This window comes from Pieris rapae, chromosome 7 (assembly GCF_905147795.1).
Source record: "Pieris rapae chromosome 7, ilPieRapa1.1, whole genome shotgun sequence".
NCBI lineage: Eukaryota > Metazoa > Arthropoda > Insecta > Lepidoptera > Pieridae > Pieris > Pieris rapae.
This window is the reverse complement of record NC_059515.1, coordinates 6,558,240-6,582,213: the sequence shown is the minus strand read 5'-3', so window position 1 is coordinate 6,582,213 and position 23,974 is coordinate 6,558,240. Positions and strand designations below refer to the sequence as shown.

General features: G+C 31.2%; 1 protein-coding gene across 1 annotated transcript; it reads right to left on the bottom strand.

Moving 5' to 3' along the window:
- Positions 1 to 1,060: 1,060 nt before the first annotated feature.
- LOC111000585 (long-chain fatty acid transport protein 4) lies at positions 1,061 to 23,797 on the bottom strand. The gene is made up of 14 exons (XM_022270088.2): positions 23,675 to 23,797; positions 10,977 to 11,109; positions 9,208 to 9,455; positions 8,389 to 8,539; positions 7,501 to 7,738; positions 6,405 to 6,651; positions 5,719 to 5,920; positions 5,295 to 5,405; positions 4,849 to 4,930; positions 4,405 to 4,532; positions 3,833 to 3,983; positions 3,139 to 3,296; positions 2,365 to 2,518; positions 1,061 to 1,945 (listed from the first exon to the last, which is right to left on the bottom strand). Exons 2-14 carry the CDS (start codon positions 11,034 to 11,036, stop codon positions 1,788 to 1,790), a joined length of 2,088 nt encoding a protein of 695 aa, XP_022125780.2. The 5' UTR covers positions 11,037 to 11,109; positions 23,675 to 23,797; the 3' UTR covers positions 1,061 to 1,787.
- Between the last annotated feature and the right edge of the window lie 177 nt (positions 23,798 to 23,974).

Genomic DNA, 23,974 nt, shown 5'->3' with positions numbered 1-23,974 from the left:
TATCCTTTTTAAAAAATATTTGTGATTGAGATGGGGCAATTGGCAAAGGGCTTCCACAGTGAGTCTCCACCGCGTTTGTACTTTGTAGTTTGTGTAGTCTTTAGAGCTAACTTGTCTCATCTTCGCCAATCAAGTGCTTAATGCTTATTTGGGGATATACTCGTAATGGGAATATCTTCGCAGTGTATGGTCTATCCGTTTTCATTTGTGTGGTGCTCGTTACAGATCTTCTTGAGCCAGATTTTTTTCTGTGAAAAACAGTTTTGTGTGAAATTTGGTACTTTTGACTAAATTAATGGATTATATTTGACTTTAAGATCGTGGTTTAAATTAAATAAGGATTTACCCGCGCGTCACAGAAGAATGAGATACTCTAAAATTTGTGTCACCTGAGTACCTAACTGGCATATAAATAATCAGCAAAATTCGGGATTGGGTATGTTATGTTCTCCCGGACCACACTTTGTCAAATGCCTGAGCTACGTCCAGAAAGGATGATGGCTTACTGTTTATTTAGTAGATTTTTATTAAATGACTTTTCATATTGTCAAAAAAACTACTATGGCTGTGTATTATATATACGTAATATTAAAATTGAGAAGGCAGTTTTATATTGGCGCCAAAGCTCATCACAGTCTCTACTCTTTTCGCAGGAAGGGCGCTGTTAGTTGGCCCATAGGACACAGATTTGAAAAAATGAAATGTTATATTTTTATGATCTATGTTCAAATTACATAGAATAAATAAACGCTTACTTACTTATTATGACTAAATTATAATCAAAAAACTATCTCCTTATATACTAAGGTATAAGTTTAATATGAATTGCTTAAGCTTGATTTAAGTGTAGCTAAAACAAGTTTAAAATTTAGATTTAATAAATTCTTAACACTGATTCAAGTTTCTTCTTATCATCTTGCATTATTGCTAATATGTGATCGACTGATATAGGTTAAATTTGTTACGTGATATATACTAAAATAATATGCATGAACATCATTGGCAGTTTTTTGTATTAAGAATTATTACTAAATATAAAGGGAAAATAATACAATGTACATAAAAAAATATATTTTTATATTTTCAGATAACTTATACTATAACATCTCACTTACGTATAAAAAGCAATTCCTAAAAGCCCGTCCTAAATTATAAAATGCATTCAACTATTAACTAGACTTTCTTTAGAAATACATAGTATACATTTATAACAACCATCTCATCCGTTTATTTTCAAATTGAAATTATTTACTATTAATTAAATGTTTTTTATACAAAAGCTTACTATACATAAAACAACAAAGGTTGTGTAACTGTAATTATCAGTAATATAAAGCATCAAAACTTACGTATTAAACAGGAAATACCGGTACATTGGTACTTTTTTTAATTTGACGAGCAGTGGCTATTTTGATAAATATAAATTTTATTACTCTGTGGTTGTCTTGTGTACAAAAATTTACAATTATTTATTCAGGGGCTTGTGTCAGAATGAGTTTTCGACAGACATGACTCCGAAGTTTGTCACGTCATCATTATCATACAAATTATGTTTGATTTTGTCTCAAGCCCCAGTAGCTCTAATAATATGTTTACTATATTATTTTATAGTAGACGGCAAAGGCACTTATGGCGTAAATATTTCTATGAAGGGCGGCTTTTATTTCAAATAAATATTACTACTTTCGTAGTTAGATACGTTTTTGAGCAAATTTTACAATATCCACCAATTATCTTCAGACATTTCCGCACTACTTAAATCTTAAGTCTTATATATACACACTTTTTCACAGTCTTATTTGTCCGGAAATAATTTTTTCATACTCTTCCGGTCCTAAACTAACGTATTTATTTTGTTTTGGGTCGAAGTAGTAAAGTTTGTCTGTTATAATTGAGGGATTGTAGCCCTCCTTTTGTAAGTCCACCTTTCGGATTTTGAAAGTAGCTGTAATAAAGAAGTAAATGATTAGAGTCTATTAAGGATTGTGCATATTTTCTAAAGACCGTTATAGGTAGAGTGTCATACAAGCGACACATTCTCGAATCCTGAGTGAACAGGGCCGTAGACAAAATCTATTTATTACAGGCGTCACCCACTAGCGCCAAAGCAATTAGCCAATAGATGGCCTTAATTTAAAAGCTCTATTGTTATTAAACCTAAGGTGCATTAAAAATGTAAGTAATGTTATACTTATGTGCTATATAATATGTTAAGTAAATACTAGTTTGATATTCTTTAACAAGATAAAACATCCAATTACTCGGACTGTCCAGCACGGGAAATTCGGTTGCCCTATACGGATTACCTATATGTTACAATAAAAGAAAACAATAGTGAATGGTTTTATAGAATCAATATCTTACCAGTCATATCCAATGATTTCATGACTCGTAAGAACACTGGCCTGGCGTATTTCGGTAAATCCTTTGCCATATCTTTAGCGAGTTTCTCTAAATCCAAAGATCCGTCACAGTCAACTATACCGCACATGCCCGCTCTACCCTCGTTACTCGGGATCTAAAATATTTCAAACAATTAATATAGTTAATAGCAAAATAATTTAAATATCCTTTGTCATTGATGATGCCCATCCTTTTTTATTTCATTTCATGAAAAAAATATTTTTGTCAATTCAGAAACTGAAGTGATAGGTTTTAAGTTGTTCTAAGTCAGTTTTCAAAACAATGAAAATGTGAAATTCTAATTATTGCATTTTCCCTTTATATCTCGATCAATCTGGCCCCCCTGTTGGGCATGAGCCCCACGTTGGGAATTATTGGACAACGGGAGATGTCAAAAACAGATTAAGACATATGGGCAATTTGAGCTAGTCTCGACTTTGAGTGATTCATAGCAAGTAAGTCTCATTTTAAAGCCAAAGAAGCAGGGGCGGATCTACTTAAGGGCTTTTGGGGCTGCAGCCTAGGGCCCCGTGGATACAAAGGGCCCCCAGCCCCAATGAAAACAATAGGCGATATTTAAATTTTAAATCATCAGGTTCGTATAGGGATTAAACGTAAAATTGTCTATTTATGTGCCAGAATTAACACCAGTAAAATGCATCTTACAGAAAGTATATATGATAATGAAATCCAGATAAGCGTTATGATGTCGAAATGTAGAAACAACTTTAATACCTCTACTCCAAATACAACAGCGTCTCTCTGATCAGCAACCCTGGATATAGCAGCCTCCACTTCCGTGGTACTGACATTTTCTCCACGCCACCGGAAGGTGTCGCCCGTGCGATCCCGGAAGTAAAGATAACCGAGCTCATCCGAAATTAATATGTCTCCTAAAATATTAAAGCAGCATTCATAGAACATATTATTAGAAATAACGCAAGACCCCTTTTACGAGAATTTCATGAATTGAAATAGAATTTCGTATTGACTTCACATAGAATATGTAACTCTCTAAATAAAAAAGTAAAAACACCCAGTGACATTTAATCTTGGCTTCAGATTTCTGTATCTGTTTGGTATTGTTTGAATAGGTAAGTGATCAGCCGTCTATGCCTAACACAAGCCATCGACGTCTTGGGCCGGCAAGCAAGAAAACATCGCGAGGAAAATGTTCAACGTACGAGCGACGGATAAATGTGTATCTAGAAAGTTCATTGGTGCACAACAAGCACCAATTACGACGAGAGTCGCTAAAGCCAACATTTATCTAAATAATTACTATATCTATAAAATTATAACTAATTTTATCCAATTGCATACCCATAAATGTAGTATTTTGCATGCTATAGAAAAACGACTACAATCATTAGAAATCGTTTTGTCCCGTCATCACTTTCTAGATATGAATACGTATTAAAAATTATACCTGATATGAACGCTGAGTCGCCGTGATTGAATACATTCCTAACTATCTTCTTGTCCGAGTCCTCTTTGCTCACATAACCCAGGAAAGCCCTTGATGGATTATTAGGTTTTATTTTCCCTATAAAGACGCCCGGTTCATTGGCTTTGGCGACCTGAAAATATTAATGTAATTTTTTTAATGAAAATAATCGTTAAAACTTTCGTGTTTGGGACAAACAATAAAAAGTATTTTAATTTTATAAATTTAAACCGCTCGAACTGGGATGTGCAAGATTTAAAACCCTTTAAAGAAGAGACTTTTGGGACATGGGGTTCAAGTGTACAGGCGCTAAATAAAGATCTAAGTTGGCGCCTGGTAGATAGTTCCTGTGACCCCAGAGCTGGTCTTTTCCTCGCTGAAATGAGGAAATGCTGCCAGCGCGGTCAAACAAGGACCAAATTTTAAAATTTTGTTTTAATTTTCTTAGTATTAATTTTTAATTATTTTTATTATAACTATGTCGATAAAGAAAGTTGTAAATACTGTATATTTTGTAATAAAGAATAACTTTTTATTTATGTGTTGATTCTCACCTGACAAAGTCCCTTTGAATTCCTTATCGGCTCTCCATCTTCGTCAACTTTTATAATAGCTATTGGGTACACAGCAGGAATAATTCGGGATACGAAACCTATTGCACCTGGTTTATTATCGATGTTTACTGGAAAAAAAAATTGAATTTGCTTAATACATAGGTCAGATGTTTATAAATCTATCAATTATTTAAAACATGAAAGAGGTAAAGGTAAGTTGCAGATGTCAATCCAACCTAAAACTGTAGAGCTGTGAAACTAGACTAAGTGAGGGTAAACAAGATAAAAACATATTAAGTTAATGAGTTCCAGAAATTTATAAAAAAAAACATTATTAAACCATGAATATATAACTGTATCTGCCAGGATTTAATTATTTAAACTAATAATTACTCTGTCTATTTAAAAGAATATAACAAAGTTTTAATTCTAATCTACACTTACATATGTTAGCATTTCCTTCTGTGGCGCCGTAGAATTCCACAACCTTTTTGATTCCAAAACGATTTATAAACTCATTCCAAACCTTAAATAAAATGAATATTCTAATTTAATGATTTAATAAATACATAACATACAATGTAACAAAAATATTGATGTTATGTGTATATATATTTAAGTATCTTCTATCTCACTTAGGGTCCTTCAAGAGCGTACCAAATGTTCAAAGGCCAGCAACGTATTCGCGAGCCCTCTGGCAATGAGCGTGTCCATGGGCTACGGTATCACCTAACATTAGATGAGCTTCCTGCCCATTTGCCGATATAAAAAAATTACTTAATATCTAGGTATGTACGACACGCACAAATCAACTTGGCACCTGATTTAGCGATAATGACACTGGTTGTTACACACATGCCAAGTTAACTTCTACGTGTAGGAATAGTTACCGTTGGTCGCATTCCGTTTCCATATACAGTGCGGACTTTGTGTTGTCTATCGGTTGCCGCTGATGGCGTTGCTAATATGTAGCGACACATCTCGCCTATGTAATGTGCAGCCTGTAATTAAAAATAAAATAACAATCCTTGTATTTACTAGAAAGCCCTATACATGATGCCTTAAACCACTTGCCGACCTCGTTAGTAAAAACAATAGGTATATTAATTTAAACCATATTAACACCAAATTTCCATTGGAAAACTACTTGGAGCATATCTTTTAATTAATTTCAACCCTCTCAAACTACGAGTACACAACTTTGAATTCATATAATCATTGGTAGTTAAGTGTAATTTAAAACTACAAACATCATTATAGTCTTTTACATTATTCAGTATAAAATATTTGAGTTCAATCCGATATCATACTTACAGTAGCCTTATACTTAATGCAGTCAGGGAAATAGGAAGAGGCTGAGAATTTCATCCTCAATGCAACAGTGCAGCCAAAGATAAAGGCCTGGCCGACAGTTATCACTCCTCCAGCGGAGTGGTATAGGGGCATGGGACAGTATATGACGTCATTTTTATTCAGGCTTCCAAGGAAATGTACACCGGATGCCATGAAGCACATTCTGAAAGATCGGGAGTAATGTTGTTATTGATATTTTGTAAGGATATTTACTACCTATTGTAATAAAGAATGTTTTATTTACTGGTATCCAGTCATGTATATTTCACACTAATAGATACAAATTATACATTTATTGTTTGTTTATTTGTATTGAATAATCTCCAGAAATACTGGAACATGATCAGAATTCTATACTATTAGTACGAGATCCGACTGCAGGATTAGTGCGGTCATCGGTAATTTGCTTTTGTCTATCAAAATCTTTATGTAAATAGTAATGTAAACGATATTTTATTTAAATAACAAGTGAACGAAACGTTTTCCCAGAAATAAATTAAAATAATTTAATTAAATATACTAGCGGCCATTTTGATAGGCAACTTAGTAGATATACATTCTTCTTATTATAAATATACAAAAAAAATGTTTTTTTAGCAAATAACCAACAGTGCACTAATCCTTTGGTTGAAACCTGCCAATATTACCGTGAAGAGGAAATAACAGCAGCCTTGGGCAGACCCGTGGTTCCCGATGTGTATATATAGAGCAGTCGTCCATTAAATCCATCACTATCAGCCTTGCTCCAGGTCGCAGGTGCTGTCGTCTCCAACATATGCGTAAAATCATTATCAGATTCGGATATTTTGGCAGTGTCATTTGTGTTCAGTGGTCGACGGGTGAATTTAAGTAAACGAAGTGACGAATTGAACTCCTTTTTGACTTCTTGTATTGCTGAAAGTTTTAATTTAGTATTTACTTATGTAGGAGTCAAGAGGATTGAATTTGTTATAATCGGTTATCATAGGATACATATAGACACTAATCATGTTCAATGAATTCCTTAAATTACGATGTAGGTTCTCATCAAATAGATTATTAAAATTTTAACGAACAAAAATAATGTATTTCTACATAGAAAGTTTTTCTGGCATTTTTAAAATTTGTATTCCTGTATTTATTTCTGCCCGCTACTCTAATTACTATTTACAAAGGTAATCAAAAATATAAGCTAAAATATTAATTTTATCTACACTGTATGCTATGTGCAGAATTAAAATTATCTTTTATTTTTTTTTATTTAAATTTTCTTGCATTTATTAGATGTATATTTTTGTGTTTACACTTATTACATATAAACACAATTCATATTTGCCGAGCGCTGTTGGACCAGTGGCTTCAGCGTGCGACTCTCATCCTTGAGGTCGTAGGTTCGATCTCCGGCTGTGCACTAATGGACATTCTATGTGCGCACTTAACACTTGCTCGTATGAAGAAGGTACATCGTAAGGAAACCGGCATGTCCAAAAGGTGACATGTGTTAGGTATAAAAGGTTCACCTTCCTTATTAAAATAAAACAAGAAACAGAAATCTGAGATATAAAACGCCACCGGTTTTTTTCATATGTTAATGATTTAGCATTTTAAAGATTGCTTCCCACAAATAAACCAGCAATTACCTACACAATATGCAATCTCGTCGCTTTATATCCACTACATTTCCGCGATCATTGTCACATTGTTCCATTATTATCTGTGATATATGAAAGTATGTTCACACGAAACAAATATAAAGTTTCTCACCAGTTTCAAATTCACTTCCATATATGAGAACATCGCATTTTGCTACATTTATCGAATGTAGTAGGGTGTTTCCTGTCTGATTGGTGTTAATGAGTGGTGAAACACCACCAATCCTGGCGATTCCAAGCCAAATTGAAGGCATTTCAGGATAATTACTGGTCATCACACCAACTGTATCGCCCTTTTTAACACCTTGCGCCTTCAGAACAGCTGATACTCGAAGACTGAAATCTTCGACCTGAAAACAACAGTTAACATTTGATTCTATTTCATTAAGCGTCAGATTATCTTATTTAGATAATTTAATTAAGTCTGTTAAGTTGATTATGCATACATGCACTATAATTGTATTTCTTTGTAACGTGTATTTTAATGTAATAAAATATTCAGTTTAAAATCCTCATTAACTTGGTTTATTATTTCTTAAACTTAAATTAGCATCTAAATCAGCAACGCGTAGGTAAAATTCAGACCGCCTAATCAAACGCAGCCACCACTGAAAACTGTAATCATTGATTTTCGCAAACCTTTTGTTTAGATGTTAGTAAGTATAGGTAAGTATAATATATTATCAATTCTTGCACATAATAAATCAAAATAATTCTCGTCTAGACTTCCAAGCTTTTCCTTTTCAAACATCTCAATAAGCACTCACCATATTTCAAAATATCTTTCTTTAGCCTTAAAATTAACTTAATATTTAAAGCTTCGTGGAACGGAACTTAATTTGCATGTTTTTGTCTTTAATTATAGAAATAGAATTCAATAACATTATTATTATGATATAGATGAAGAATATTGTAAATAATGTAAATTTTGTGTGTTGGAAATAAACTATATTATAATAAAAATTATGACGGATACATTAAATAACAAATTATGTAATACCTGTTTGAAAGTCCACGTCTCGTCTTCGAACAAGAAACACGGCTTGTTCGGATGTCTCTTGACATTCTCGTGAAAGATGTCCGGCATTGTCCAATCTCTTTTTGAGAAATTATTCGTGAGCCTCAATATTTTTACATAGCAATATAATGCCCTGAAATAAATATATAAGGTTCAGTTAGGTTATGCGTTTGATTTTCGATTAAAAAATAAATATTTTACTTCGAGAACAACAATAATGTTTAGGCTATATACATATAAAATAATCATATAAAAAAAAATCATGAGGGCTCATTCATAGTCTCCTCCCTTCTAAAAGATGTATACTTGAAATTCCTTCACATAACTCTTAAAATCTTCTCTTGGTACAAACGGCCAGCAGGCTAATCCAACGTTAAGTGAAACCGCCCATGGACACTCAATCACAGAGGCCTTGCAAGTGCATCGGCGTGCATTGTGCATAGATATTCTTTACATAATTTAGAACGATCGTGATTCCTGTACCCATGTAATAACATAATATATATGGTAATGTGTCATCACTGCTAGAATACGGGCATATTTGACGACATCCTATTCAAAAAAACGTCTTTTCATCTTAAATTCTGCACACTGCTTAAAATTAATAATAATTTATTCTTGATATTGTATTAAAGTGTTAGATTGTGCACATGCTAACTTGAAAAACAAACTCCATTTGATTATGTCAATAGAAATTCAAGGTATTTCGTAAATTGTAATTTACGTATTTTTGCTCTTTATTGCAAAGCACTTAAAAACGTAAACTTAGCATTTGCTTGTTTATATATCTTTTAAACTTACTTCATATCCCTTGGCGCAGTTTTCACAACAATATATAGGAACCTCCAGAAATATAAAATCAAATACACTGGTACGAACACAGCCAGCACTATAAGGCCGGTCTGCCAGTTCACAAACACAATTGTTACAGCACATGCTGCAGCCAGCACAGCCAGTGCCACAACCATTACGAAGACTTTGGCCCAGCATATACCAGAACTGTTACCTCCACTATTACCCTTCTCAATATCCCTACGTGCATATGGTATCTGTAAAAGTAACATTAGTTGAAATATGTTTGTATCTGGTTGATAAGATAAAGGTATCGAGCAAATTGTGTGAGTTGATGGAGAGATAGTAGTGTAGACTTTGTTTCTACACTTAGACGCCTATTTGGTTCGTTGTGCGGAAGATAGTATATGTATATGTTGCAGCCATCTAGTTCAAACAGTCTAGCTCAGTGATTCTCAACCACTGTTCCGCGGCACTTTTGTGTGCCGCCAATTATGCAAATATATAATGATGTTAATATAATTAAATTATATCAAATATTTTTTTTTCATTATTAGCTTGTAATTAATCCCTTATTTAAATATTATTAAAGCATATATTAGTTTATTTCGTATGTTAAAAATTAGTTTTAAACTATTTATGTGTGTAGTAAATAAATAATTTTTAGCTTTTTCTTTGTGTACCGTCAAATTTTTAAATCGTTAATTGTGTGCCCTCAAACTTTAAAATCATTAAATATATGCCGTCACAAAAAAAAAGGTTGGGAATCACTGGTATAGCTCTTTAACTAAACGGCGCTGTTTAACTAGCGGCCTGATACATGTTGAGCCGTAGCATTTGGTACAACTTTGTCAGTCAGTTTATTAAGGGCCTGTTCACAATGTATACGTGGATGGATAAAGTCACAAATAGCTATGCAACACAAATATTACCCGAAAGGTAAAAGTTCCGAATAATATACTTGGTATTTCATGACAAATAGCGCTATCTGACAGTCGTGAAACGCAAAAATACTGTTTATCCTACCAATAACATATAACATTTAAATTTCGAACATTCCGAAGATTAAGGACATAATTAAAAACTATGAAAATGCTAAATTAAATCAATTTTCTAATTAACAATCTTATAAGCGTCAATGATTAGGCACTTTATAAATATATGATGACCTATGATGAGAAATTTCACAAATATTGATTTCTAATATTTCAGTTCAACGTTGTAAACTTTCATCGGTCTTGATGCACTTTCTAACAGTAGCCGAGACTTTCATAATACTTATACGTTATTAGTATTTCTCAATTTCCCCATCATAGAAATTATGAGAAATTATTTAGAAATTAGATACATAGGATAACTGTCTTTAAATCGTGGTCAAACGATTTCGTAATTGCATATAAAAATTGCCTTACGGTATGGTCCCGTGGCCCATATCAATTACACAAATAAAAACAATTTCCTACGCATAAGTACATACAAATTCAGTTACATAGAACTCCACATTAAATGTAACCATGATCTCCCTTTTAGAAAATTGTATGCCTGTAATTCCCACTAAATCTAACTATCCATGGTAACGAGAAACATCGTACTCATTATTACAATTCAAAGCTGTTATACAATCGGATAAAATCATATGTACGGTAATGTTTTGTCTAACTATTAAAAAAATACTTTTTTGCGAACATTTATTATTTTCTAATAATTTTAATTTGCCTTTTTTTATTAAAACCTAGTGATGGTTATATCATTATTTATTTATTCAATTAAATACTTACATCTAATTTATTATTTTTATCAGTCTTATTCATGTTATTATCAACACCGTCGTTCGACATCCTCGAGGCTTCAATGGGTTATTGTCAAAATTATAATTCAGGTTTCACAATTCATACATTTTGTTCACCAATTCTGAAAAGAAAATTCCAATTAATATAACTCTTAGAACCTAATACAATAACCATTAAGCCTTGACTTGTTTAGGCTGTTGCGGAATGTGGGTAAAAAGTGTATTAAGAATATCCATAGCACAATATACCTACATCATGAGCACACTCCACATACACACCATGTGACTCTAATACGTCTTTGTATCTTTTAAGTATAATTAAGAAATTGAGTATCGTCGTTTGGGAATGCAAATGTCAGTTATGAATAATAAAGTCAATTATTAAAATATACGGTTAGCATGTAGTCTTTTTTCGAGGAAATTTTTGCCGTTTGTAATTCTAAACTATTTTCATACATATTTTTATCGTCATTGCAAGTCTGCACAGAGAACATCGTTTGCCCAATCAGGGTCCACCACTAGATAGATATAGCTTTTAATTGATGAACACTTATTTAATTGAATTCACACTTTATTTTACATTTCTCAGTTGTGGGCGTGAAATCAATAAAAATGGATTTTTAAACCAAAAATAATTAATGCGTGTTTAAACCGTCAGGCTAAATTATTGTAACAATTAGTTATCGCTTTATCAAAATGAAAGGTCTCACGCGATGGTGGACGCTCAAAAGAAAGTGAAAGTCAACGACCTCTTGTAATACCATGCGGTAGAGAGTGAAACCGAAGCCTCCCAAAGCCTACAGCTATAGAAATATTATAGAATATGTTGTGAGTAAAGTGAAGATACATCTCATGCTGCGAACGTCGCAAACTTCAATTAAAAATTCACATTGTTTTAATCGTATTTGCTACAATATCCATTATATAAATATTAAGTAAAAAATAAGACTTTATATTACATAATAAAATTATAATTAATACTAGCTATTTCGCGGTTTCTATCGCGTTAATCCGTGAAAATTTTTAACACGTTTAAAAGTAATTAAATATGATTTTGTTGCGTAGCTATTATGATATCAATGAATTTAAATAACGTGGGCCCCCGATAATCCGACAAACATATGGCAGGGCAGTATGGGACTAAATAATTTGTCGGATAGAGTACTGCCTCTTAGGCCCTCTTATATACCGGATTATTTACAAATAAGTACCTAGTAATCCGAAAAATTACAGATTCAATGATAAGATTCTTCATGTTATAATTGTATGTATTATGTAAATCTAACAACACAATAGAGAGCTTTTTAATATAAAATTAAATTTCAATCATGCGTTAACGAAGTTTGTCAAAAAAAATATTTATATATTATCTATATATATTAAGAGACCGTGTGAGATTACAGGGGCCGGATAACCGGGGCTTCACTGTACGGTGTACCACTCTCTTGAAAATTATTAAACTATAAGGTAATGTTTTTCCTATTTTTGTAAGATATTTCTTCGGTTCTCTGGTGGACAATCCTGTACAAAAATATCTTTTCAATTACCAGTATTTAACAACAGTAGTAAAAAAACTTAGATTTATATTATTCTTCCTTTCTTTGAAATCCTAGAATTACTGGAAATAAAAGTATTTTATATACCTATTGCTCGCTTATCTACAAATTTTAATTCTCCTGTGAATAAGTTCGATCTTAGTATTTTAATACGAACATTAATAAAAATATTTACATATTTCACACCAGTTTGTCTATGATTCTCTTAATAAGGTTGAACTTTTTAAGTTTCTATGTAGGTTTTATTTAAAATTTTCGCCTTTGTATTTGTTCTTGTCTGTTGTTCTAACACAAGTTATGTGTGCGTATATTTTTTTAATGTATGTCATTCTCGAACTCAGATTAAATAATATAAACATTATATATTGTCATTGTATGTAGGTAATAAAAATAACATTAAAATGCAATCATGGAGTTCTTAAACTACTTTGTAAAGTGAAAGTAATTAATGAAGGTTAGGAACCGCCATTTTGATTAGAATAATTATTATTGAACGCATTTCTATAGCACATTGTATATAAGTTATCCAAATCCTGAAGATGTAAAAGTTTTAAACATAGCTAAAGGCTTTAAGGAATTGGAAAGAATCATCATTCGTCGATATATACCTCGGACGGATAGATAATCACCTCAGACTCGCCAGTTAAGAGTATTGACCATTCCGTTCTGACAGCCATTCAAAGCTGAAGGACTAATTATAGATTTGATTATAATATCTGCTCTTAGCTCAGCGACCTTAAACCTCAAGTCCCGCCCCCCTTTTCCTTTACGAAACCGCTTCGACATGAGCGAATTATATTCTATGTATGTCAAAGAAATCTATCATGAATAACGTAAATTGTCTTTCGTCACTGTAGAATGTCAAAAAACCTTTTTTTTTAATTCTTAGACTCTTAATTCACTGAATTGGTATAATCTAATGATGGACTGATTTATGTTAATAATAAGTCCTTTTTACCATCCAAAACTATTAACAAAAGCACATAATAATATTTTAACAACCATTTATGAAATGAAACATTTTCTTTGTTTCCTGTAATGTTTAGTACCTAAATACTCTGTATATTATGTATAATAAAGTTTTTCTTTCTCTCTTTCTAATTGGATTGAAGTTTCTTGTTTGAGTGATTTTGGGTCGCAGATCCATCGGAGTGATGGAATAGAATGCAAACAAATCAGGTTTTAAGCTTTTTCTATGTATGCAGTATGCTAAACAAGTTAAAAAATTTAGTTATTAGTCTCGGTACGAAGATCACACAAATTGAAACGAGTATTTGCCAGTTAAAATCACACTGTCATAAAATGTGCGATGGACTGTTTGGTTAACTTTAATATTCAAGGTTAAGTAAACGTTCTGAAAAATAAACAAAATTCTCGTTCTACAGGTATTTAAGGTCTACAGCGAACTTAATGAGAGAATAAAAATATGTTGTAACCAGTAATTAATATCTTGTTTAATATTTTTTTTTAAATAGCGTTACCTTATTAAGTAACCTCAACAATATATAATTGCAATTGCCTTGAACAAAATAAATACAAACAAACAAATCAGAAAAAAAAACTGAAATAACAATGTTTGCTTTTTACTACAAGTTTACTTTTTACTTCCGAGGTGGTCCTACGATCATCAAATCCAGCTATGGATGGATCTGCACGGTCTGGAAACTGTCATTTAAGAATTAATTTGGAACAAAATCAAAAAAAATATTTCCTTTAGAAACGTGTTAAATTTATTAAAAATGATTTACTTAGTGAGAAAATTTAAGGTAGGTAGGTTGTTTATGTCGTGTTTTCAACTTATTAGGAAACAAGCTATATAAAATAAAAATTTTGGTTTCTCCGCAAATATTTTGATATAAACTATGTAACATCGTGTAAATCAATTGATTCAATAATAATTTGATTCGTTAAAGTAAAAACAAGAATTAAAAAATAAGAATGTGTGACAATATTTCTGACAAAAGCTCATGTAGATCGCATCGATTTTACAATAGGAATTGTGCGATTAATAAATAATTTCATTAATTTGCAATAATTTATATCAGTAAATTAATTATAAAAACATTAATAAAACTATCACTAAACTGTAAACCCTCCACATTCTTTTTAAATTAATTTCATGAAAAAAATGCTGCATAATCGAGATCCCTGTATCTTGTACTTTAAGGAGTGTATCTGAAAGCACAGTTTAGTCGAACTACAAAAACGCTTCTGAATGCATTAAGAAAGTTATAATTTTTTAAACCTATGTATTATTTACATAACACGTTATGTAATCATGTAAACAAAAATGAATATAATAAAACGTATTATCTAATAATTACACCAATCATACAGATGCAACACAAGATAACAGTATCATAACGATATTTTTTATTAAAATATATTTCGTAATTCCGAAATTATGTAAGTGAGTGTTCATATTTTGCAACAGCATTTATAATGAAAATATTGATACATATTCTCATACTGTAGGCTACACTCTAATATTTACCTGACGGCCAAGTGAAAGTTTTAAATGTTTTTAAGTTCTTTTATTAAGTTATAACTTCATGTTTTATGTAGTAATTAAAAGAGTGCCGAGAGGTTTTTTACGTCGGCTTTTTCTCTCGGCCTACACCCTCTGTCTTCTTTGCCGATGAGTAGGGATGTCTACAGGTTCAAATTTAATGACGTGGAATAAGTGATACCTGTAGGTACATCTTATGTTTCATAATAAACGTATCATCTACACATAAATATAATTTAAAAAGTTTGTTCTTTGTAGCAGTTGATACATATTTTTTTATATTTTGTTGTAATTTTCTATTTATACATTTTCATTTTTTATTATTATAACTATGTTCTTAACATTGTAAATTAATATTTTATATAAAGATCTGATATTATTTAATTGTGGGTAGATTTGAATTGCTGTAGTCCTAATCTACTTTCTAGGGCTTATCCGCCCTAATGTTTGAGTCTGATTATACTTCAGGTATGCAACTTAAGCTCTATAAGAAGAGATTTCGAAATTAAATAATTTTTCTTTATTTAAATCTTGATTGCACACACACAAAGAAATCTAACGTACAGGCGTTAGTAATTGTCTGGATTAACGGTAAAGTAAAGACTCACAAACTAATTGGTATGCATTGTCTTTCTCTTTGACACAAAGATACCTTTGTCCACTGCGGATAGCTAATTTATGTGTCATGACCAAAGTTAGGTATTTGAACTTGGAATTTATAAACATCAATCATACAAGGTCGGTGTACTTGTATGGTGTGATCTTTAAAAATTCGCTAACAGTTTTCGCAAATACGGGTAAATCAAATTGTTTTCCCAGTATTACCAACAATACTCGCTCGCGGTATTATTTGCGTACATTAAAAAATATTTCCTGTATGTTTATTGTTTATGAAATATATAGATAGTAAAAATAATTTCTAAAACAATATTTACCTACAGATTTACTTTTGCTGCATCTGTCACACAAATTTTAATACGCTTACTACTACATAGACTAATGTCATCTTCAAGTAAAAAAATTGTATCTAACTAAATCTTTTTACTTAATAAATATTTGTGAAAATCCAATGGAATTAGAATTTCATTTAGCATCTTTTTATATCACAAACTTACTTAAATCACAAGTCTTTATTTATCACTATCAAAAATTCTAATAGCCCAGAGTACTGCTTTGCGTTACACCATTCCAAGTGTAATATTTTTAGACCAACGTACTCCATGTACAGTTCCCTGTTTGCCTTGTGGCTTGCTATGAACTGAGTGAAAATGAGTTAAATTGCGAATACGATATAATAATAGATTACCAAACAATGTCCTATATACTTATATCTAAAGTGTAACGGATGCCTTATTTTGACTATTTCATAACAAAAATGTTGAAGGTTTAACGGCTTTATGATTTACAGAAAAGATTGTATTGAGTATCAGACAAAAAATATTTTACTTATGTATGATAATTTCTTTATTTTGGTTTTTTACAGTGTTCTATTTTAAAATAAACCACTATATAAGGAAAAACCAAACCAGCTTTAAGCATTTTTTGTTTTGACCTCTTCCAATCATTGGCAATAAAAATAACATGCAAGTAACAAACTTCATTTTGTTGATCAATGTTAAAACGATTATCGTAATTGTTTATACACTATTTGAATTTTAGCAGTAAAAGTTATTTGAATTCTTTCTTGAAAATCAATCAACCGTTCTAAACAGTTAGGAGCGTTTTGTAAACGCATGATTTATTTTACATCATTATTTTGGAAACCATGCAACCTTAGTCTTATATTAGACTGACATTTCTCACTCTATTAATAAAAATCCTTTCGGAAACATTCTAAAATAGCTGCAGTAATTCATCGATAATATTATTTGAGCGTGTAGATTATTATGCATATTAGTTATAAGGTCAAGTTTAAAAATCAAACTAAATTGTATAATCTAGTTTTATTAGACATGATTACAGATTGGTAATTAACATATGCTATAATCCCTTTGTTTAATTATAATTAATGTATAATTGTCTGTATATAATCGGTCATTACATTTGAAATTAGCGTTTTGTATGGGAGAAACAAACAGTAGATTTTATAAAAATAGAATATTATATTCTATCAATCAAAGTAAGTACCATTTCTGTCTATAGACATAGATGCACTTTGAAGGCGGTGTCAACTTTCCCACTGGAGTTTTTTTTTTACTTAAATTTGAAGTTATTCAAGATTTGGAAAAAAATTGTTATCTGGAGCATGGTCAGGGAAGTAGGCGACGCGAGCTATTAAATTTCTCTTATTAGTACTTATCTATAAATAACATAACTAACATTTAAATGAAAACACGATAAATCTGTTTCTCGGCTACAGTTCCTTAATCTAACGTCCGTAGATATTATTTATTTATTTATTTTATTTATTAGCACTTCGTTTCAGAAACATTACAATTGACATAGTTACATCAAAAGGAGGTCAACCGGCGGCCTTTTCGCTTTTGGGTGATCGCTTCCAGGCAACCACTGAACTGTGTTTCTTCGTTATATATAGCTATCTTTATATCCATCACTGAATTTAAAACCTGTATAAAAATATGCCTATTCAAGTTTATATTATGCATACACAACATTCCTATTCAAAATATTTCTATGTCATAAGAGTGATAACTGAAAAATATGTTGACACAACGCTTTTGTAGCAAACATTAAACATCCTTACTAAACTTATTCAATCGAAAACGGAGATTTTTTGTTTAACAGGTAACCTTAGGGAAAATAATTATTAATCTTAGAGATTATATGAACATAAGATACAATAGGCTATAAGACTTTTTGAAACGTGTTATAAATAGTAATCTTTATATGTCATTTATCAAAGTAAATAAAATATTGATTTTTATACGTCAGTATAATGTCTTCATCTATCGAATCTTGTCGTGGAGTCTGGAGTTCTTGCTGTCTTGCAATTTAGTTAGTCGCAGACTGTTTTTAATCTAAATTATATAGTGTATTCGTGAAAATTAAGAATGATAACTAACATGTTGACAATTATTGTTAACGTATTTACAGCCAAGGTCACGGAGAATGGTGCGACGCCATTTTGCCTAAACAGCCTTTTGGCGGGTTCATGAAATATCATATCAGTCACTAATAATCTGAATTGGTTTTTTTATATTTTTTTCAGATGTCTTATGTGACCAGATTATTTGCTTAGTTTTAGTAGCAAATGTTACGATTTCTACCGGTAACCATAATAAATCATAGGATGACCTTACTTGATAATCAAGTGTAATTTCTATGAGGTAATGGTTTTGTAAGATCATTAATATTTGACATTGCATTACGTATATGGTATGCACACCTAATTAGTTATTACTAATACGTTAATATTATCCAATTGCTTTTGTTATATTAATGATGTTGTTCGTTTAATTCCGTATGTATGTATGTTTGGTAGAAATATGTATTAAGTAAATAATAATAAATCGTGTATTTTCAAAGAATGTGGTCGTCTGACGTCTCGGTTAGTCTCGTAAAATGGTCTTACAAAGTTTCCTTGCTTATTTTGTAATATTTATTGAGACATACAATTAAACAATAGTAAATTACTATTGAGGATATAAGCAGCTTAGTGTTATGAAAGAATATTTTTATGCTTATTGATGTGTCTGTATATAAAATACAGAAAAATAAATACATTGTGAAATAAAACGCGAAAATTGTTGCTTATAAATTAAATAGATAAAAAAGCACAATAAAGTACTTACATTCCTTACAACAGTACTTTCTAACAATTTGTTAAAAGACATTTTAAAGAAATTTTAATTATTCAATAAGAGCCTTGTACTAAATACTAACTTAGTCTGCTGTATTTCTGAGTAACTTTGATGTAATCTTTTTCATCTCTACCCAAGTGCACTGAACACTCTCTATTCTATAACTCTCATACTGTTATGAAAGTAACGTCCGAAATGGCTTATTTGTGGCACAGCTAACTTCAGGTAGCTATATGGATAGCCAGTATTTTACCTACTTCAAATTCAGAAGAAAAAATATATTTCACTTGCAATTCTGTGCATTATTTGCAAGAAGCTTTCCTATGGGAAAGGGTGTGTATAAATTCAAACCTCTCGCAAACGTAAAATAATCAATAAATCTTTTTATAAATTTGACGATTATTTAAAGATCCTAATCCTTAGGATTGGTTTGCCCCAAAAAGAGAGGAGAGTTTCTTGCCAGTTCTTCTTGCCCGTTCTACGCCTCTGACGAACTGGTAGTAAATGTAAATTTATAATAAATTTAAGATCTTTTCTTTTGATGTTCATAAGTGTACTTGGTTACCTATATGAATAAAGTTACTTTGAGTTTTAGTTCGAGTTTATTACTATCGTAAGTTGTTGTGTGTTTCACTGAATGTTGATGTTACTTCATTGTAGGTTTGTGCGGATGTCACGGGGTCGGATCAACACGGTCAAGGAAAATGGATGGAAACAATGTTGGCAGTCTTAATTAACCATGGCTTTTATGTATATTTAGTAAGTACCGCTTGGCTAACAAGTAATTACTACATCTATTTGTCATTTGCGTGATTATCGAAACATGTCAATACGTATGAAGTTTCTCAGTCTACTTCACGCACAAAACTATTTAAAAATTAATGTATTTTTATGAATAAATTATTAATAAAATTGTCTTAGGTAAGAAATTAATAGTTTAATTTATTTGAGTAGCTACGAATACAATGTTTTGAAATTTGATGCCGTTTAACCGACTCCAAAATGCCGCAACAATGAAATATTACAGTACTTCTCTAACTATAGTTTGATGTATATTTTTATGATAGTGATAGTGAGATTCTAAATGGAGACTGAGTGCAAACTATTATGTGTCAAAATCAGACACCTAAGTAAAATGTGAAAAAAATAGAGACATTTCGACAATGTACGCACATATAATCATACTTTAGTCCATTGTCATTTTAGAAATATCACCCACGTGGAAGAAGAACGTGGAAGGTCCACGTCAAATTGTAGTTTTTGCCTATAAAGATTTATTGATAACATAACAATTACCTATAAAATCAATTACATTCTAGAAGGCATAAGTTTACTATGTTTAATAATTTATGTTTTAGATAAAACATACATTGATTTATTTTATGAATATTTATCAAAGTTGGAAGTGAAGATAAGATATGTGAAGTATTTTTTTTTTTAAATATTTAATAAGAGTATTTATAATATATTGTAGGCTCGCTTTCAGCGTGCGACTCATTCCCGAGGTCTTAGGAACGAGCCCTGGATGGATGGGATCTCTATGTGCGCATTTAACATTCCCTCAAGCGGTGAAGATAAACATCGTGAGGAAACCGGTGTACCAAAAAGCCAACGGCGTGCGTCAGGCACATACTGATCACCAACTTGCCTAATAGATTGGCAAGTGAAGATGAAACACATACATAAATCTAAAGCCTGACCTTAAAGGTTTATTTAAAATCTTTTAAAATATTGACTTGTCAAAAATTAATAAACGGATATCCAACTATTGACGTAATTAAGGACAGTAATAAAAGCCAGTTCCAATAACTATGACGTCGTCTAATAACAAGAACATCGATGTTTCTTTCAATATCCATAGAGGTAATGACGCAAATTTGAAATGAATGCTTCATCCCTTGCATTGCTTATATTATTATATAGCTACTTAATTAACGAGCACTAAGAAATTCTTAAAAATCACTAGCCCCTTATAAGCCCATTATGCCCAAAAGGAACATGGGCAGAATGATAGAGCAATGGGCCGACGGGATCGAAAGGGTAGCTGGAAAAAATGAACATATAAAGTATGGACATAATAAAGTATGGATCTATTTTTATAAGTATAAGTCAATACGATGTGGATGGATAAAGTCTTAATATTATTTCAAAGCTATGTAGAAGTATAATTATTTTGTCAGTGTCACCTTGGCATGTAACTGAAAAAAATGATCATGACTTTTAACCAGGTATTGTTTCTGAACGTGAGTCCCAAATTAAATTTCCCAAAAAGATAAATAAAAATTCAAAGTTAAATTGTTTTGTTATTTTAGAAGAATTATGTGAGATATTATTAATTCGTTTTTGTCGGTTTATGTCAAATCTGAAACAATGAGGCTGGACAAATTCTCGTCCAGCTTTTGCACCAACAATAAAGGTCAGTAAAACTTTATCTTAATTCTCATAATAACGAAGCGGAGTGGTATTATTATAGAGATTTACTAAACCTAAATGAAAACACGACACAGACACGCGTATGTTTTAAAAACAACATCATTTATTAAACTTCAATATATTGTTTGAAAACAGATCTTTAATCATTTTCATTCATATCGAGTTGTTTAATTTTTTGTATTACAAACTAAAGCTTAAAGAAAACCTCAAATGTAAGCTCCCACTTCAACAAAAGTGGTCGAAAAGAGTGGTGGATTCGTTGTAGATTTGTTCGAAATTCAAAATTCAAAAATCATTTATTCATAGGTAACATAATGTACACATAATGAACGTCAAAAAAAATACATTAAATGCTTCTAATTTTACATTTACTACCAGTTCTCAAGATCATCACAGACCATTGGTGCAAAGCCAAGAATAATAGTCGCACGCTGAGGCCATTTAGGCCTACATTTTATAAAAAATAACCGAGAATTCAATATATTAAAACAATCTTACTAACAATCGTGGTCATTAATTCCTGAGCCAGGATGGTTTAAAAATAAGATAATATAACTGAAACATGAATTACAACTCGAGGACAACATTCTTTAATGCCAAATGAATAAAATAATATGAAATACGTATACCCGAGTATACTCTCGATGTATATTTGGACTATTTGGGTATCCGCCGCGTCATAAAGAGTCCGAAAGAATGACGAAATAGAAGAATTAGCCACAACTTTGTATGCGAATACAATTCCCATCAACTACATTGGGTTGGCTGGGGCGTCATTTCCGCATGGGTCAAAATATTGAAGGAAGCATTCCGACCAACCCAGTTACTGTGGGATCGGCAGAATGGATTAGAATCTGCTGCAGCTGAAAGCCAGCAGTTGGAGTGACTTTGTCATATAATTGTACGATTATTGAGGAATCAGTAAAACAGACACAGAAGTTCACGTAATATAAATTGCGTTGACAATAACTTCGATTACCTAACCTTACTTCCTATATAAACAGATAATTAATTATTATCATGAACTAATATTATATCAGTACTTACGTAAATTAAGATTATACCGATTTTCGATATGCGTAATCGGATAAAATATCACATTGATGGATGACAGAGTTGTGAAAATAATTTAATTATTATTTACTAGTTGGAACGTTAAAATACCGACAAAGCAGTTACGACGGGATCGTAAAATTTAATATTAGGAGGAAAATACGTTTTTAAATAATGCTTGAGCAATACAATGTCTATTTTAATTAAATTCTACTACATATTAAAAAAGATTTTGAACATTTTAGCGAACTAAAGACGGAAGTAATCATGACTACGTAATTATAGAACCAATACTGAAACTTTGCGAGAATGGAACGAAAAGTAGTTAATCTGATAGAGTTCTAAAATCAGTTGGTCCCAACATAATTCTGCCCCAGAACTGATACCTATTATATTTTTAATTTTAAGTATCAAATGACAAAAAATGTTTACGTTTTAAGTTCTGTAATCTGTATCCAGCAAAACTAGAAGACAGCTGGCAAGTCGAGCTATTAAGAAAGATAATTGAAATGTAATTCTAGGGTTTTTATTCCGGAAAAGCGAACAGTCTATGAGGTAATTGCAAAGTATTCTATATGATGGTAAGTAGCAACTTAAAAGATTTAAGTGTAAAATACATTAAGTTGGAAAGAATTTCGCGAAGGCGACTATTACTAATAAAGTAAATACTACGTACTCAGTTGTTATATTTAAAGACACATGTCAGAGTGAACAGAGTATATACATATAAAGTTTCTCATCTAAATAAAAAATACATTTTTTGTTATGAGAAATAAATTTATTTCAACATTACATTTCGATATATTCTTCCTTAAAAAAAATAAACTGAAAGAAATAGACGCAGACGCTCGTAAATCACGGTAATAATTTCAAACCCGGTATACTCTACCTATTTACATATTTCAACAGAAAAACAATACAACTTTTTGCCTATAACAATTTGAGGTATTTAAATACCTCAAATTTATATGTACGCCCTTGAGCTTCTTAATCTTTTTCGTCTCAAATGACACGCTTTCATCACCACCATTGTGTAATATTAATCACATATCGAAACGTCTTTCAAAATAGTACTAAAATGATTTTAATAATTTATTATTAATCTTCCTCGCTATGTCTTATATACAATATGTGTTACGTATTAAATTATTTTAATTATCTGTAATTTACAATTACTATAATTATCTGTTAATTTAAAGTCAAATAATAAAATAAAGAAGCGTACATTAAAGTATATTTATTTTATAATTGGGATTAATTAATTAATTATTTAATTTCTTGAACTAATAATTATATTTATAAATGAAAGGAAACTATAAAAAAATATCATCACCTTTTTATATTATTATGCATTAATTATTTAAAAAAAACATACCTATATTTGTATAATCCTCCACTGTAAACTATTAACTATTATTTATAGAACTCGAAAACTTCACCCAACACGCGTGCTACCGCGAGAATGGCGGTTGTCGAAAAACGAAATCGGTGAGCTGTAGCGGTGGGGTGTAGGTACTATCGTAATCACCTAATCGCGAAAGTAAACACATTTTACTTTTAAAAAATTAGGCATTAACAAATTTTAATTCAGATCTGAAGGCAAGCAAGCAGTAAGGAAACCTGTGCAAAAAAATATCCCTTTAAAAAAAAACAAAACAGATCAATGCAATCTGTT